The sequence below is a fragment of the Dasypus novemcinctus genome, chromosome 21 (assembly GCF_030445035.2).
Source record: "Dasypus novemcinctus isolate mDasNov1 chromosome 21, mDasNov1.1.hap2, whole genome shotgun sequence".
Taxonomy (NCBI): Eukaryota; Metazoa; Chordata; class Mammalia; order Cingulata; family Dasypodidae; genus Dasypus; species Dasypus novemcinctus.
The window spans coordinates 85,360,801-85,373,713 of NC_080693.1; the positions used below are offsets into that span (position 1 = coordinate 85,360,801).

The window sequence follows — 12,913 nt, forward strand, 5'->3', positions numbered from 1 at the left end:
TTCTTGGGACCTTTGCAGTAACGGGAGCGGGTCACGGCCAAGGGTCTAAGCGTGACCGCGTGGGGGCCGCTGGCTTCGTGGGCATTTGAAGACTAAGCCCCGGGGCGACGGGCTCCCGGGCGGTGGCTGCTGCTCTCGCCGCGCCCCGAGTCCGGAGCCGCCCTGACGCCCTGCCCTGTGTCCACAGCCAGCAGCCGCCTGATGGGGAGCCCGCCGGCCTCCTCGTTCATGGGCAGCTTCCTCAGCAGCAGCCTGCGCCCGGCGGCCTCCACGCACCCCAGCGGCCCCGCCCCGGCCCCCTCGGAGCAGGCCTACCGTGGCTCCCACCCCGCCGCCTCCCAGATCTGGTTCTCCCACTCCCACGAAGGTAAGGCGGGGGCGGGGCCGGCCTGCGGGGGAACCCCCCCCCCCGAGGTGGTAATTGGTGGGCAGCGGGGGGCGGGGCCCGTTTGGCACCCGGCCAGGCCAGATGTGGGCTCCAGATGGGCGGCGGGAGGAAGCGCGGGGGCGGGGCCGGGCGGGCCAGGGGAGGAAATGTGGCGCACAGCTGGGCCGCGCCTGCCACGGGCTGCCCCGCGAGGCGTGGGCTCCAGATGGGCAGCCGGGAGGGGCGGGGAGTGGGGCGCCGACGACACGCACGGCTGCCGCGGGGGCCCAGTGGAGGACAGGGGCCCCCCAAGGTCGCCGGACTCCCCGGGGCCGCCGCCCGGGGCTCATGGTAGGTGCCCGGGACAACACACCCCTCTCTCGGCGGTTTGACTTCTTAGGCCCTGCCAAGACGCCCTGTCCCCCCCTCGACCCGTGGCCCTCCCCAGGGTGGGCACCCCCAGCCCCACTGCCCGCCTGTCCCTCAGGGCTGGCGGTCCCAGCGGCGTCCCACGGCCCGTGGCCGCTGGCGTTCCCGCCTCCCTCCTGCCCACGGCGCAGGAAGGGTTAAGCGCTTGGCGGCGCTGGCACGCGGAGCGGTAATTGCAGTTGGCAGTGGGCACAGAGGGCTCTCCGCTCCTGGCACCGGCGCTGCCGTAATTCAATGACTGCCGGGCGTCGTGTTTACAGAGCGCGGCGGACACACAGGGTGCCCGCCCGCCCGCCGCGTTCCAGGCGGGGAGATTAGCGCCCAGCGCTGGAGCGTGAGAGGAGCCTCTCTTTGTGCGACAAGAAAGGGGCTGTTTTCCAAACAGGACAGGTGACGAGTGAGGGACAGCGGTTAAAATGACCTGGGCCCCGAGCTCTGGGCGGGGCGCTCACGTCAGGCGCAGTCAGGAGGCGCTCCCTGCCCCGGGAGAGGCACAGCGGGCCCCGGGCCAGGCTCACCTCCGCCTGCGGTGACAGCCTCCTGGCCGGCGGGGACGCAGCCCAGCTCCCCGGGCAGCCGTGGGGGGCCCCACATGCTCCAGGACCGCTCAACCCTCTGCTGCCCGCTCTGCCGCCTGAGGGCAGGTCCCAGGACGTCTGCGGGCGGGAGAGGGGCAGCAGGCGTGGGGGACAGCGGGGGATGCCGGCAGGTGTCTGCGTAACCACAACAGAAGTAACGGCTACCGCCCCGCCCTGGCCAAGCCGCAGGTGCCTGGGGCATCGCCCGGGCTGGCTGACTCAGTTTCCCCTCCTTGCAGCCGTGGGCCCCAGCCAGGCCCTGGGAACGGCACCAGCTCGTCCTCTGGGACCCCCCCAAAGGCCCCTCGCGAGAGGCACGTTTCTTCCTTCCCCTTTGTTCCCACCCTCAGGGAACCCACTGGCCAGGAGGGCAGTTTGCGGGCAGAGCCACCTGCTCTGGGCCCCGGGAAGAAGGTGCCCCCCGCCCTCTGGGGGCTGCTCTGGAGGGGGTGGTGGGAGGCAGGCTGCAGACAGCGTCCTCAACGGCCTCCAGGCCCCCACTTCCCCTTGTGCCAACGGCTGCTGTGGTGCAGCGGCTGGCAGCCACATGCACTGTCTCTCCACCCTGCTTGGGGGGCTGAGCCTCCTTGGAGCCCTGAGGAGTCCGCCCGCCTGGGCGGGGGGCTGCCAGGGTTGGGGGTGTCCCAGGGGCTTTTGGCTACACCTGCACCCACACCTACCCTGCCTTCTGCACCCGAGGGCGGCCTGAGCAGGAAGAGGGGCCGGCGCGCGGCGGCCCAGGCCATCTCCCTCTGAGGCTGCGCTTGGTGCCAGCCCCTGGGCCAGCGGCCACCCAGCCAGCCCGAGCGTCCTGGCGCCAGGCGCCTGCTGGGCATGGGGCGTGGCTCCTACCCTGCGTGCCCACGGTCTAGCAGGGGAGACGTGTGTCAGACGGGCTCGGTGGCAGGCACAGGTGGACGACCAGCTGGCAGGCGCAGTTGTGACCGGGCGAAGGGAGACGGCGTCTGGCCTCTGGCCTCGGAAGCCCCCAGCCCGGCTCTGGAGCCCCGGGCAGGCTGCAGGGCCCACCTGTAGCTGGTGGGGGGCATCGGGGAGAGGGCGGCCCCTGGGTGGGGCGCTGCCTGCCGCCTGCTCGGGGTAACAGTCTGGGGGTCATACGTGCCGTGAACGCAGTGACGTCTCAGCCCCTTCAAGGCCCGTGCCTCAGTTTCCCCACTCCACATCTCCCTTCCCCGGGCCCCTGCCCCCTGCCCCGGCGCGGCAGCCGCAGCCCGGCTCCCCGATGAGCCACGGGGTGCCGGCTGCTCGCCGGGAGCTGGGAGCTCCGAGGCCGGCGGGCGGGGTGGGGCAGGGGCAAGTGGCAGAGCCCGCTGGCAGCGCGCCCTGGCGGCCCGCCCAGCTGCTCGTTTGACCGGGTGCCAGCTGGCTCCCCGCGTGCCGGGGCCTGCTCCTCTGCCTTGTGTGTTCAGCGAGGCGGGGGGCGGGGGCACGCGACACGGCTGGAGAGCAGGGGCCGGGCCCGGGTGGGCCGCCTGGGCGGTCGGCGCGGAGGGCCGGGGCTTCCTGCCCTCCCAGCCGGGCGGCCTGGCGCTCTGGGCGGCCCCGCGGGGCCCGGGGCGCTGCCCGAACATCTGGCCTGCGGCGGAGCCTCTGTGCAGCCTCCAGGCCTCCCGGCCCCCCAAGCTTCCCCCAGACGAGGGGTCCCGCCGGAAGCCGCGCCCCTGTGCTCTGGGGCAGGGGTGGGCAGCGGAAGCGGCCCCGGACACCGGGTGCGTCCAGGCGGCCTGGCCTGGGTGGGTAGGGGCAGGGCGGGGCGCGGCCCAGCTGCTCTCATTGTCAGCCGTGGCCCCTCTCCCGCCCCCAGCTGCCCGCCGGGCCACCCACGGGGCTGATGAAAGGCGGTTCTGTTCCTCGGGGGCTCGGCTGGGGGGGGCGGGGGCGCCGCTGTGCGCAGCCGGCCGCCGTGGACTCTTGTGCCACCTGCAGGGAGCCGCGGGTGGCGCCGGTGCCCCTGCCAGCACTGGCTGCCTGCCTGGCCGTCCCCTTTGTCCGAGCCCCACCTGGCCGGGGCGGCCGCTCCCCAGTGGGCCACTCACGGGGCTGGGGGGGCAGGGGGTGCACCAGGGAGCTTCCAGCTTCCTCCACGTCCCTCCAGCTGCCCGTTGCCGACGCCGAGAGCTCCTGGGGAGGGGGCCCGGGGCGTGTCGGTGAGGGACAGGCGGCCCCCCGGCCCCCGCCGGCCCTTCAGAGGCCCCGGGGACTCCTCCAGCTCTGTCCTTCTGGAACTGACCAGAAGCAGTCTCCCCCGGGCCCTGCCCTGGGCCCCAAGTTTTCTACCCTGACTCCTCAGCTCTGCCCGTCTCTGAGCCTCAGTTTCCTCAATGGTCAGCAGGGCCTTATGACAGCCCCAGCCCGGGACCTCCGGGGTCCCCAGGGTGCTCTCCCTCCGCCAGCCCGGGGGAGGTGCCCCATGTCCATGGGGTGCCCCAAGGAGAAGCTCTGCAGGCCATCCACCCCGTCTCCCTGCCCCCAGGTCGGGGGAGAGCTGGGCCGTCAAGGACGAGCTGGCTGCTCCGAGGCCAGGGGTCACAGGTGGGCTTCTGGGACCCTCCGAGGTGGGGAGAAGGGCTGCCCCCAATGGACAGGCCCCCCCAGTCGGCGTCCGCACCACCAGAGGGAGGGGCCTCCTGCCGCCACTGCCCATCCTGTGCCCAAAGCAGACCTCACTAGCCGATTGCCATTCTTTCCCTGCTCCAGGTAGATGCAGCCTCAGAATCTTTCTTAACCCAGAGCTCTGTGTGGCTACTGTTATCGGTGGACTTGTGTGCCACAGGCGAAGCCCACTGACAGGCAAGGCCCCTGGCTGGACAGAGCCAGGTGCCAGGGCCCAGCCTGCAGGACAGGCTCCTAATAAATGGGAAGGGGCCAGCGGCAGCGGTGGGGGCTGCTTGGACATGTGGGCAGGGCAGCGATGCCCAGGTCCCAGTGAGGGGGTCATCATGGCCGCAGTAAAGGTGGGGGCAGGCGAAGCGGGCAGGAGATGGGTGGCTGCGGCTACTCTGGGGGGGGGGAGCTGTCCCTGCTGCCGCCAAGCCCACGGGGCAGGCCTGACCTGACTGGGCAGCTGAGGCCGGCCAGGGCCTCGGGCCCCCTGGCTCGGGCAGGCTGCGTGCAAGCCCGGGCAGCCTCGGCAGGTGGCCCCCGGAGGCTGACGCTGGGCCCTGCTGGCCGCCCCAGGCCATGGCGCGGGGCAGTGGGAGGCGCTCGTGGCTCAGCTGTGGGGAGAACTTTCTAGCAGGTCAAGGCAGTGGATCGGTGTGGGCCGGTGCTGTTTCCCGGGTCATGCTCCACCATTGGCTGAGGGGCGATGGGCATCCGTAGCCGGGGTCGCCGACTGGAGGAGAGGCGCCCCAGGGGACCCGGCAGGGACTCACTGTCCAGCGGTGTGCTGGCTGCTTGGCCTCAGCTCCCGGCAGCCTGGCCACCCATCTGGCTCGCAGAGGCCCCAGGCTCCACTGAGAGGCCCCAGAGGTGCCCACACCCCTCCTCGGAGCCGAGCCCCCCCACCCCGGAGCCCCGTGGCCAGCCCCTGCCCTGCCCCGCCGCCCCCCCAGCCCCGGTCTTGGTTTTCTGCTCTGCGCACTCCCGCCTGGCCGCAACTGCCTGCGCCACCGCCCTCTCCTCTGGCCTGTCTGGACACGGCGGGGGGCGGGGGACCTGGGAGGCCCAAGTTGGTGGGCGCCTGCCCGGACTCCCCGCACGCGCTTCCCCTGCCGGCCGGCCCGCTGGGCCTTCCCGTCACCTCTGCAGGCGCTGGCCCCCCGTGGGACCCCCGCACCCCCTGCACCTAGCCCCCTGCTCCAAGATGACCCGGGGCAGGTGGCTGATTGGGCCTTGGAGCTGTCACCTGAGAAGGCGCGGTGGTGGCGTCCTCGCGCAGTGTGAGCGTCTGGGTGGGGAGGCGGGGGCTGGGGATCCCCAGGAGGGCTGGGGTGCGGGAGGCTCTGGGTTCGAGCGCCTGCGGGCCCGGCCCTGCCCGGCCCCCTCCCGAGCCCCCACGGCAATCACATCCTTTTGGCCCGGCTGGGGACCCCTCCTCCCCCAGGAACGCAGGCGCTCCCCGGCCAAGGCAGCCCTGGCTTCTGGCCTCGGAACAGCTGCTCTGATTCATAAAATCGTTTTTATTTTCTTCTTCAGTTGAGAGCGTGGTCTTGTGGGGGGGAAGAGAGGGGCCTTGCAGTCGCCGGGGCGGGGGACACTGCCACCCGCCCTGCCAGCCCCTCTCCTCACTCCCTTCACCCCCCGCGGCCCCCCCCCACCCCCACCATCTGCCCCTTTCTCTCCTCTCCAGCCCCAACCCCTGTCTTTGGGGTCCCAGAGTTTGGGCCAAGGGCAGGCCAGAGGTGGGATGGGGGAGCCGGGAGGCCTTTGGGGTGTGGGCCCCCGGCAGGTTTCTGCCCCCTGCAGCCCTGAGCCCACCCCCCAGCTGCTAGGGCTCAGACGTGGCCGTCCACCCCTGCGCCACCCCCAGAGGGAAGGAGCCCATCCCACGGGCAGCCGAGCTCTGCTCCCCGGCAGAAAGCAGATGGGTGGGGTCCCGGCCAGGGGAGGGGCCTCAGGGGTCCAGCCTGGGAAATGGGCGTCTGGGGCAGGAGGACGGCAAGACTCCTGCTGAGCAGCAGGGGGCCCAGGGGACGCTGGGCCGTGGCCGTCCCCGCTCAGCTGTGCTGCTTCAGCCGGTGTCCCCTCGCCAGGCCTGCGCCCAGCCCTCCCCACCACGGTCAAGTCACCGCAGGAGCCGAGGTTAGCCCAGAGAGCACCTGCCGCAGGAGCCGGCCGGCCCCTCGCCACCAGCCCCCGTCCTCGCCGCTGGGGACAGGACCCGGGCTCGAGCATGAGCTTGCCTCCCAGGTTCTCAGGTGGCCAGGGCTGCACGTGGCAAGCGGGGTCCCGGGGCTCCCCACCAGTGGGCTCGGAACCCCCGTCCTGTATGCCCCTTTGCGGGGCAGCCTTCTTGGACCTGGGCCTGGAAAGCCCATCCACGGGGCCACCCAGGACCCCCCAGATGGAGCTGCGCAGGCAGGCACCGAGGCCAAGGTGCAGGAGACGTGCAGGGCGCCCCGTCTGGACTTGGGGGGCCACAGTGTCGGAGCACCTGTGCTCTTGCTGCTCTGCCCAGAGCACCCCCGGTGGGTGCCCAATGCATCCCGCTCGGCCTGGCCCTGCAGCCCCTCACCCTCCCGTGCTCGCCGTGCTGGGTGCCAGGAACCACCCCGCCACCCAGTGCAGCCTCAGGCCCCCAGAGGGTGGCCCCGGGGTCGTCTGCCCCCCTCGCGCCCCAGGCTCCTGCTGTGGCCGTCACGGGCGTGACACAGCACAGCCAGGGTGGGGGGCATTCAGGCCTTGGCCACCACCCGGGCGAGACCTCAGGCTGGCCCTGACGTGGGGTCCCCCCCACTTCTCAGCAGCATTGGGGTCCAGTCGGGTGCACCCCCTCCTTTCCAGCTCCCCTCCCAGCCCCCCTGGGGCACCTCCTGGCCCAGGGCTCCCTTCCTAGACGCCCCTCGAGGACAAAGCCACCGTGGCCACCTTGTTTTTCAGGTGTCAGATTCGGGGTTCGAGCAGTAAGCCCTGCACACACCTCGCCTTTGGGGGTCTCCCAGAGGACAAGGCTGGCACCTGTGGACGGGAGGGGTCCCTCGGGCAGGCGGGAGGCCGCATCCGAGCGCGTGGCCCTGGTCTCCCGCGCACACGCCTTCTGGGGCCCAGCGGGTGTCCACGGCCCTGCTGCGCCCGGCCAGCCCTGGGAGCGGGCACCTCGTCCCCTCTGGGGGCGTCCCAGGAGGCTGAGAGGTGGGGGCTGAGCAGAGAGCCCAGGCCTGGGAGGGGCCTGCGTGGCGGGGCTCGGGGTGACTGGGGAGGGCCGGGGGCGGAGGCAGGGGTTCCCTGCCAGGTGGTGCTGCCACTGCTGGGGTCAGACTGCCCCTGCCGATTCCAGAACATGGGGGGCCGGCCGCGGGGCGTGGGCACCCCAGCACCTGCCGCAGACCGTGCCGGAGAGCAGCCTTCGGCCCACGGAAGCTGCCCGTCCAGGCCAGGCCCAGCTCGGCGCGGCGCCCACGGGACCACGAGCCCGGGAGGACTCCGGCCCCGCCCCGTGCACAGCGCCCCCCTGCTGGGTCACTGGCCACCTCCCCTCGGGTTGCCCCGGTCCAGGCGCCCCACGGGCCGCCTCCCCGGGACGCGCAGGGTGCAGGCAGCGGCCGAGGCAGGGCTCGCTCGGGACTGGGTGCGCTGATTTCCCACGGCGCGCTCCCGGGCCTGCGCCGGCCTCTTACCCCCCCGGGGTCAGGGGGGCTGGGAGGTGCCTTGACAGCCGGGCTCCTGGTCTCTCCAGCTCCAGGATACCCGAGGTTTTCGGGGAGTCTGGCATCCACTTTCCTCCCCATGAGCCACTTGGATCACCATGGAAGCAGCAACGTTCTCTACGGGCAGCACCGTTTCTACGGAACCCAAAAAGGCAAGTGCCGGCGGGGGCGCAGCGGGGGCAGGGCCGAGAAGCTTCCGGGGCTCCAGTGCGCGGCGGCCAGCTGGGGCACCCTCTCCCCAGGTCGCAGGCCACGGCGTCTCAGGCGCCGGGAGATTTAGAACTCTGGGTCCCGGGAGCGCTGCCGAGGGGTGGGCTGCGTGCTGGGGTGGGGGAGCACCCTTAAAGCAGTCGCCTCTCCCGCCCCGTTGCTCAAGTGAAAGCAGAAGAACTGGGCCCCGGGGAGGGGGGGCGGGGCCCCCCCAGTGCCTGCCGCCCCTCCTCAGGAGGAAGACGCCCCCGGATGGGGGTGGGTTGCTGGGTGGATGGGGGTGGGTTGCTGGGTGGGCCTCCCCTGGCCTGTGCAGCTGGAGGCCCACCCATTCCCACCTCCACCCTGAGGCCAGACCGGGCGGGGGATGGGGGGTTGGAGCAAAGATGCATCTGCATGGACAGAGAAAGGTTCTCACCCCGGGGGCAAATGGGGTGCAGGGGGCCCCCAGGAAGCTCTGGGGGGGTCTCGGTTGAGGAAAAGGCAGGAGCCACGGGGTGGGCACGCCGAGCCGAGCAGTGGGGCAGGAGTGGGAGGGGCCAGAGAGGCTGGGGGGCGCGGGGGGCTCACACCTGCCTCTCAGTTAGACCTCCTGGGGTGGAGCAGGAGGGCGGGGCGGGGAGACCCCTGAAAGCTCGTTAGTGACCCAGTGAGCGCGTTCCAGGTAGGGGCGCAGACCTGCTCTGGGCAGGAGGCTCCTGCAGGGCCCGGGGGTCGGGGGGCCGGGTGCCTCCCCGTCCCTGGCCTGCGCTGCGGGGGGGCGGCGTGCGTGCTGGGGAGGAGCAGTGCGGGGGGGGGGGAAGCTTCAGGGCAGGGTGGGGGGCGTCCCCTGGGGGTCCTGGGAGGTGGGGAGTCAGTGCCCAAGCAGCGGCTTGCAGGCTGACCGCCCTCATGGGCACGTGGCCTGGGTGGGGACAGGACCCCAGAGCCTCTGCGTTTAAGGCAGGGCTTGGGGTGGGGCAAAGGGCTCACCCCAGACTGTGCCCCCCAGAAGGGGCGGCTTGTCCAGCCGGGGCCTCGGGCCCCACACTCTGCACACTCCGCGGAAAACAGGCCCCCCGGGCAGGCCTGGGGTAGGGGCAGCGGAGAGTTGGGAGAGCTGCCTTGGGGTGCCGCCCCCCCCCCCCCCCCCCGTGCCCACCACTCCCTGCGCGGTCCCGGGCCAGGCGGCTGTTGTGACAGCATCTGACGGGCCGGGCAGGTGGCTGGTCCCCGCCTGGGGCTGCATGTGGCTGCGGGGCTGGCAGGCGCGGGCTGGCGGCGCTCGTCCAAGAATATTATTTGGTTTTAGAAATTGAGCTGATGGGGCCTCTGCCCCTCCCGAGGCCCCCTCCCGCCCCCTCCCGCCTTGTTTTTAATTAGCAGGAAATTGATGAGAAATTTACGCAATTGAGGACTTTTACAAATCCCTAATGTTTCTTGGGTCCCATCCCCCTTTCCCGGTGGTCCCTCAGCTGCTGGCCACCTGTCCACAGGCAGCACCCTGCTGCCCCGGGGTCCCCCAGAGTGGCCTGGCCCCAGCCAGGGGGGCGGGCGGGGGCACCCAGGGCCAGTCGGGACCAGGAAGCCGCAGGGATCACCGACCTGGCGGAGGCCAGGGCCACCCCCTCCCAGGGGTCAGCCAGGGGGAGCCCCTGCACGCACCCTGCCCCCCAGGCTGGGTGGGCCCAGCAGCTCTGGGTAGGACGGGGAACTCGTGGGGTGGCCCTGGGGCCCCATTTTCTTTGTCCCGGGCGCAGCAGCCTGGGAGCACATGCAGGGGCTGCCAACTGGGGCTCCCCGGCCTGTGCGGGAGGAGGGCAGTCTCCCGGCCGTGTCTCTGCTCCTGCTCCCCCTTGCCCAGTTCTGTAAAGAGTCACAGCACCCCCGGAAAGCCAGGAAGGACCAGGCGTGACGCGTCGCCGAGCCCCCTCAGCTGTGGCAGCCCCTTTTTTGCTTTTTAGTGTATATTTTATTTACTTACTTATTTACTTATCTCTCTTACCCCCCACCCCCGTTGTCTGTTCTCTCTGTCCATTTGCTGCGTCTTCTTTTTTGTCCACTTCTATTGTTGTCAGCGGCATCGGAATCTGTGTCTCTTTCTGTTGCGTCATCTTGCTGTGTCAGCTCTCCGTGTGTGCAGCACCATTCCTGGGCAGGCTGCACTTCCTTTCCCGCTGGGCGGCTCTCCTTACGGGGCGCACTCCTTGCACGTGGGGCTCCCCTACACGGGGGACACCCCTGTGTGGCACGGCACTCCTTGCGCGCATCAGCACTGCGCATGGGCCAGCTGCACAGGGTCAAGGAGGCCCAGGGTTTGAACTGCGGACCTCCCATGTGGCAGATGGACGCCCTAACCACTGGGCCAAGTCCACCACCAGTGCCCCTGGTTTTTGTTTCACTCTTTTGTAAAAGAGAGACTACTTTTTAAAGCAGTTCAAGATTTCCAAAAAATTTGTGCAGGACAAGCAAAGTTCCCACAAGCGCCCTCCGCGACTGCTTCCCTGCAAGGCCCGGCCCTTTCCTTCCCCCTGGGTGGGCTGTGCCTGTTGCATTTGAACTTCGCTGATACATTGTTGCCCTCTCCCCGCCCAGGCTCCCTCTCTCTCCAGTGGTGCTTCCAGGAACAGGGAAGAGTGCACTGGTCTTGCCACCTTCCCCGCCTGCCCCCGGGTCTCTTTCCTACCCTCCACCCTCGCCTTATGCCCTGGCTGGCAGCGGGCAGCGCGTTGCCTGCGCAGACCGGCTCCTTTCCGCAGGGAGGGCTTCCTTAGCCTGTCGGGTTTGGAGGCCTGGTTGTAACGCTGCACCTGTGGTGGCGTGGGCGGGGACAGCCGCCTGCTTCCCGGGCCTCGGCCCCTACGAAGGTGCTGCCTGCCCACTCCTCCCTGCCTGGAGCGTCGGTGGGCACCATGCCCGCAGGGGGTGGGCCAGGCTCGTGGGAGGCAGGAACCTTGGATGGGGCCAGGTGGGGCATGGGGGCTCCCTGGGACAGCTCCCGCTGACCTCTGCTCTCTCGGCCGGCAGATAACTTCTACCTGCGCAACCTGCCGCCCCAGCCCACACTGCTGCCCGCCAACCACAGCTTCCCCAGCGTGGCCCGGGCCGCCCCCGGCCACCCCGTGGGCTCCTGCAGCCACGACCGGGGTGAGGCCGGCGCCCTGCGCAAGGGCCCCAAGGACGCCGACCGCTTCCTGGCAGGCGCGGAGCTGGGCCGGGAGAAGGCCGGCAAGGCGACAGAGGGCAAGGAGCGGCCTGCGGCGGAGGAGGGCGGCGGCAGGGAGCGGCACAAGCTGATGCTGCCCGTGCCGGCCGACGGGCCCTGCAAGGAGGGCGCCGCCGGGCCCCCAGGCGCCTGCGAGGGCCGCGCCAAGCACCTCGCCTCCTGCCTCCTCAGCGCCAAGGCGCTCGGCGGCGAGATGGGCAAGGCCGCGTTGGCCAGCTGCGCGGGCGGCGTGCTGGGGCGGCCCGGCACGGGGGCGGCGGCCTCTGCCCGCTGCGCCAAGGAGGCACCCGGGCCCCTGGAGCTCGGGCCGGCCTTCGGCGAGAGCCTGGAGCGGCGGCAGATGCTGCACCATGCGGCGCCCTTCGCCGGGCCCTCGGGGCTGCCGGCGGGCCCACCCCCCGCGCTCAGCGCCGCCGCCGCCTCCTTCCCCTGCCTGCCGCCGCAGGACAGGGCTCCCCGGGACCCCAAGGCCGGCGGGCCCGGCTTCGTGCCTTCCACAGGGCACCTGGCCGACAAGAGCCGGCCCTTCCAGGCGGCCGAGGCCTGCGCCGTGGCGGGGGAGGGCAAGGACCGGCTCCTGGACGCGCACGCCGCCCCCGACCACGCCACCGCCTACGGCGTCGCCTACGCCCACCTGAAGGCCGAGGGCAAGGGCTTCGAGGCGGCCCTCGCCCCCAGGCTGAAGGGCCTGGGCTACTTCAACAGCGCCGGCCCCGAGGCCCCCTTCCCCGGACTCCCCAAGGCTGGCCTGGACAAGGGCGGCTACTTGGAGCTGCCCTCGCAGGACTGCGCCCGGCCCGGCCTTCAGGAGCCGCTGGGCGGGAGGGGCGGCCAGGCCTGCTGCGCCGCGGACAGAGCCGCCGGCAAGGAGCCCCCCGCGGCGCAGAAGGTGGCGCGAATCCGGCACCAGCAGCACCTGCTGGCCCCCGAGGCCGAGGCGGGGGGCGGCGGGGCCGAGGCCAAGCGCAAACCCCTGGAGCTGCCGCCCCTGGGCTACGGCGGGCCGCCCCTGCCCCCGTGGAGCGTCCCGGCCGGCCAGGGCGCCCCCCTGGCCATCGGCGACGAGCGCAAGGGCGGCTCCTACCTGGACCCCTTCAGCGGCGGCCTGCAGCAGGCGCCGCTGCTGCCCCAGGAGCTGCCTGCACCGCCGGACGAGGTCTCGGCCATGAGGAAGCTGCTCAAGTACGGCAGCCCGGCCCTGGGCGCCGGCCAGAGGGCCCCCTTCGTGGGCCTGGACGGCCTCAAGGCCAGCTGCGTGCAGCAGGAGGCCAAGTTCCCCGCCCCCAAGGGCCCGGGCCCCACCCCGGGTGAGGTGGAGAGGCCCGACTGCGCCCGCAGCCGCGAGCACGAGGCGGCGCACGGCGACGGGGAGGTGCGGCAGCCGCCTGTGGGCATCGCCGTGGCCCTGGCCCGGCAGAAGGACACCGGGAGCCGGCCTGAGGCGGCCTACTGCGCGAGCACGGTGCGGCAGGGCCGGGCGGTCCCTGCCTTCAAAGGTGAGCGGGGGCCCTGGGCGGCCGCCAGCTGGGCCTGGCCCGGGACACGGCGCCGCCCACCCCACCCGAAGCCCCCCCCAGGGCCCCTCCCACCCATTGCCCCCACGTCTGCAGCATGCACCGCGGTGTGGGCGACCCCAGGCTCTTGCCACCTGCCCTCCCACAGCCCCCCGAGGCCCGCAGGCTCGGGAGACCCCCTTTGTCCAGTGGCCCCTGGGCTGGCACCGGGCACCACTGGCTTTGGCCCCTGCCCCTCGCTGGCCGCCCCAGCCCTCCTGCTTCTCCCCCCCCCCCCGCCC

General features: G+C 71.9%; 1 protein-coding gene across 1 annotated transcript in view; it reads left to right on the forward strand.

The window, feature by feature from the left end:
- The window catches only part of BAHCC1 (BAH domain and coiled-coil containing 1), a 48,632-nt gene that overhangs the window by 17,919 nt on the left and 17,800 nt on the right, over window positions 1-12,913 (forward strand). The window contains exons 2-4 of the mRNA XM_058284874.2: window positions 188-367; window positions 7,733-7,855; window positions 10,920-12,614. Coding sequence (XP_058140857.1) covers window positions 188-367; window positions 7,733-7,855; window positions 10,920-12,614 — 1,998 coding nt within the window. The remainder of the gene's footprint in view (window positions 1-187; window positions 368-7,732; window positions 7,856-10,919; window positions 12,615-12,913) is intronic.